The following is a 5,065-nucleotide window of genomic DNA, read 5'->3' on the forward strand; positions in this document are numbered from 1 at the left end:
TTGGTGTGGCTGTCTCCATCTCACTTCCCTCCCTGACAGTCATCTCAGGTTGTGTTGGTGTAGCCGTCTCCATCTCACTTCCCTCCTGACAGTCATCTCAGGTTGTGTTGGTGTGGCTGTCTCCATTCTCACTTCCCTCCCTGACAGTCATCTCAGGTTGTGTTGGTGTGGCTGTCTCCATCTCACTTCCCTCCCTGACCGTCATCTCAGGTTGTGTTGGTGTAGCTGTCTCCATCTCACTTCCCTCCCTGCCAGTCATCTCAGGTTGTGTTGGTGTGGCTGTCTCCATCTCACTTCCCTCCCTGACAGTCATCTCAGGTTGTGTTGGTGTGGCTGTCTCCATCTCACTTCCATCCCTGATCAGTCATCTCAGGTTGTGTTGGTGTGGCTGTCTCCGTCTCACTTCCGTCTCTGACAGCTGTATTTTGTTGCAGTGTTTTGTCTTTTTCTTTGTCAGTAATTTTTGTTTTACTCTTAGCATCATCCAGTGTAGTGCCAGTGACATCTACAAAGAGATTTAAAGAACAGATATGACAGCTAGTTTATGGTTATCTTTTGTCTAAGTTTGAAGGGCCAGTCAGTGTCTGCATTTTGGTAATCTTTTGTCTAAGTTTGAAGGGCCAGTCAGTGTCTGCATTTTTTGTAATGTTTTGTCTTGAACATTTATTGCAAGTTGTTGAAACACCCCTACTTTTTGGCAACACAACTCAAAGCCGCTGTTAATCTTAATAGATGTTAATGTGTAAAGTAAAGTAAAGTAAGCCTTTATTGAAATCGTATCCCAGTTGGGATCTTGATCATAAAGTACAATAAAGGTTTTGCAAAAACAACAATGAAAGAGTATATATAATATATATATAAATATAAATATCTATACATGAGGTCAACATATTAAAGTTTCATAAATAGTTTACTTTGTCTTTTTCATTTTGTCTTGTCTGAGTTTAAAACATGTATGTATGTATTTTCCCAATTCACATAGTGATGCTTTATCTGTCCTTGAAAAGATGCTTACAAGGTCTTGTGTGCCTCTGAATGCGTTTTTACAAATGTTTAGTTTTTACAAATGTTTAGTTCTAGTTTAGACATCAAGCCTACAACAGTGTCTGTCCCTGTATCCACACTCATCACACACACAGACACATCACATTGACTCAGATAAACATTGAATGTGACTCAGATAAACAGAGGCTTTGAGTGGCCCAATTTACGAACAGGTACATTTACTGACACTGTGCTTTGATTTAATGCTGGAAAAATCTTTGTCTGAGAGCTCTGACTTTACTCCATGTTTTTTTATCACATATCTTAAATATGAATTCGCTTTTGCATTATGATTAATTTTCCCTGATTCAAAACATTATTTATATCTAATCATTAGTTTTAATAGTCTTTTTTGTCATTATGTTGGACAGACTCAAAAATTCTCACCTTTTGTTTCTTCCTTGTCATCACAATATTGACTTCCAATTTTCATTTCAGCCTTTTCTTGCAGTTCCAACACAGACTGTATCTCTTCCAGACCAGACAGTTTTACTTCTAGATTGCTGATGATCTTTTCCTTCTCTTCCAGGTCAGATGAGAGTTTCTCATACATAGACTGAATGCCAACACGTTTGGTCAATTCCTTTCCAGTTATGTCTATTGTCTGAGTTAATTTTCTAATATGTTCTACCACAGAAGCCTTTTCCTGTCTAGCTTCATTCAGTTGATGCTGTAGAACTGACTGTTGGAGATCTTTCTCACTTATTTGAGCTAACAGCTGCTTAACTATGTACTCTGTGATTTGGATCTGGCTAATTTGACATGGAAGTAAACTTTTACAAAGTAAACTTATAACATTTTCATCTGATGCTGGTAGAGTTAGAACCTTAGTGCCATCTCTTATGAGTTGTACCTCCATTTCTGTAATGATGGAAAATAAGTTGATTATAAACACTACAATAATCAAGGTAGTTGTCAGGAAAAACAAACTGATTGATCTGACTGAAGGCTGTCTTTTGCTAGTACTTAGTGATTACATTTATGGAATTTATGCAAGTAGTGATTTCATTTATGGAAATGTAAAAGTAATACATACTCCCATATACAGTACTCAAAAACAAATCATTGTGTAATATGTCTTCAAAAATAGATACTATTAACATGGTGGGATAAAACAAGCAACCTCTCTTCTTTATGCTGAATATAAAAATAACATTCGGTACAAAGCCAGCACTTACTTTCCTGTTAATGCAGTTTTAGCACATACACTTTGTTTCAATCACTGAGCAGTGATTTTCATGTTAATTTAACAGTTTTATAATCATACTTATGGCCACATTTCAAGTTGAATGTTAAAAATTAGTTGAAAGATTTCTGGACACAAATCCAGGAACGTAAGTCACCATGCACAAGTTATCTTTGAGTGAAATTTTACATTTGCCAACAATACTTGCAGGTAATAAAGACTTTACCTCTTTGGATTAATCACAATACCCCGCTAGCAGTAATTGTTACCTTGAGTATCCATGTCCCGAGTTGCTGCATCAGTCAAGAGATACCTTGTAACACCCAGTAGTGCTAAGACATCCTGTCTACAGGATAGGATATGTTGAACTGTGTCTGTATTTGTTGTCAGTACTTGCAGTATATCACACTCCCTTCCTTTCAGTCTGGTACACTTCTGAGCTTTGAACATTGTCTCTACACTAGTCTCAGTGGATGACTTAATTTCCAGTGCTGGGTCAATCTCAAGTAGCAACAACTTTGATGGATCCTTTCCTGTATCAAAAATAATTAATATGAAAATGACTAAGGTTGCAACTATTTTAAATAGAAGTGACATATTAGCTGCATTCCTCTTGAATTTGTTATTTTTGTTGGAATGTGACAAGAGAATGTATTATTTTGGCTCTTGATGAAAATATGACTTGTTTGTTATGAAGTAAGCTCTGTGCATATAAATTACGCCATTCTGTGTATATAATTGAAATTACATAAATTAGGAATAAATAGTATGTTGGTTACGTCATTTGATGAAGAGCTTTTATCGATTGTTTTTCACTGATTCAAAATGTGAATCATTCTATTGTTTTAAAGGTAAAACCTAAAAAGTTAGTACCTACCATGTTTAAGATCATCCTCAGAAATGTCTGCGACGTTGTCTTCAACATAACCAGTTTCCTCAGCCTTCTAAAACATAAAGATTATAGCATTATTGTACATTTGCATGCAAAACTTTGTCATGCTTGCTTATTTGTCCCTGCTGACAAAGTTGGGGGACTTATACATGTAGTTTCGGTTCCGTCCAGTCCGAACTTCCACACAGATATCTCAGACATGCATACGCCAATTCCTTTCTAACATGGTACAAGGGCATAATATTATGGCATACATATATGCACGTCCATTATTTTGGGTGTGACATGCATAATTAGTGATAGTTTGCATAATTAGTGATTTTTGAGAAAGAGCTCTGTTTCTGGAGAGAGAGTGCCAAAGTTGGTGAAACTTTGTACACATGTTGGTCACACAGAGCTCTTATAGCACACAATGACATTATCAGTATTGTGTCAATAACTTGCTAATTTGTATCTTTTAAGAATTTTGATGATTCCAGTAACATGTCAAGAAATACTGACTCAAATTGGATGAAATTTGGTACAGATATTCATATACCAGAGCTGTTACTCTTTGCAAAGATATTAAGCATGATCATGTCAATTAATATTTTATTTTCATATTTCGATAACATTTGTTTGTAGGGTTATATGTCTATAAATACTGCAACAAATTTGATAAAAACGTGGTACAAAATTTAGAACACTGTCCCATAATAGTGTACAGATATTGAGAATTATCATGTTAATTAATTACTCATTTGCATATTCAATGAACGTTCCTCGTAAGTGTGCTGTGTCCTGAAATACTCCATCAAATTTGATGAAAAGTTGTACAGATGTTGATCTCTCAGAGCTCTAATAGCATGCGAAGACATTTAACAGTACTATATCAATTACTTGCTAATTTGCATATTTGATGAATTTCATAATTAGTTATATCTGCCTAGAAATGCTGCAGAAAATTTGATGAACCATGGTACTTGGTACAGATGTTGATCTCACAAGTCTTGTAATAGCATGCAAAGATAAATTTAGCTGTATCATCTCAATTTACTGCTCATATTTCATCAATTGCAGTAGCATCAACATAACCTGATATGTCAAGAAATGCTTCATAGAATTTGATGAAACTTTGCACAGATGTTGATCTCACAAGTCTTGTAATAGCATGCAAAGATAAATTTAGCAGTATCCTCTCAATTTACTGCTGATATAAGTACTGCTACTTACTTCTTTTGCCCAGTAGCAAAATAAACTCACAAAGGAAGTTGAAATGAACTCTCTTGTGTTTTTACATGTGCACAGATTTCTACCAGTAACATTTGGAATTCACCAAGGGTCAATCAAAGCTATCACATTTTGCTGTATGTTTTATTAAACTTTGCTGTCTAGAGTTATTACAGTAAAACAAACTAACAACTTCATTCTAACTCTACCATTGCAGTGTCACATGATAGGCATCATGGTGCCATATTGTGGGTTTTAATTGAATTTGGAATGTACTGAATTCAATAACTGTAATTGCAGACTATCTCAACATAATGAAATGAAATAATACTCTAGTATTTTACTCACATTGGAACTCATCTGCACATCTTCAGCACTGTCTTCTGCCAGGACATCATGGATTTTCATTGGATGAATTCCGCCACCATCTCCTGCAGCAAAATGTATTGCAATATTTAAAAAAAAAATAAAGTCCTATTCAATGTTTTCTCAGCAGTGTGAAAACCAAGGAAGTTGTCTTGAGTGATTGTACATTTATAGAGCAAAGGATATTTATGACTCATTTAATTTGTCAAATTAAAAAGAAGGGTAGTTGAATGATCAAAAGTGATTCACAGAAAAGGCAAATAATGGTACACTTACTGTACATAACAATTATCATGTTAACTTTCCCATCAAACCAAATGCAATTATTACAAAATTACAAGGCATCTATTTAGATTATCAAAACTTAC

General features: G+C 35.0%; 1 protein-coding gene across 1 annotated transcript in view; it reads right to left on the reverse strand.

The window, feature by feature from the left end:
- Positions 1 to 5,065, reverse strand: part of LOC139122236 (mucin-22-like) — a 101,968-nt gene that overhangs the window by 96,806 nt on the left and 97 nt on the right. The window contains exon 2 of the mRNA XM_070687664.1: positions 4,680 to 4,762. Coding sequence (XP_070543765.1) covers positions 4,680 to 4,762 — 83 coding nt within the window. The remainder of the gene's footprint in view (positions 1 to 4,679; positions 4,763 to 5,065) is intronic.

This window comes from Ptychodera flava, chromosome 21 (genome assembly GCF_041260155.1).
Source record: "Ptychodera flava strain L36383 chromosome 21, AS_Pfla_20210202, whole genome shotgun sequence".
Lineage (NCBI taxonomy): Eukaryota > Metazoa > Hemichordata > Enteropneusta > Ptychoderidae > Ptychodera > Ptychodera flava.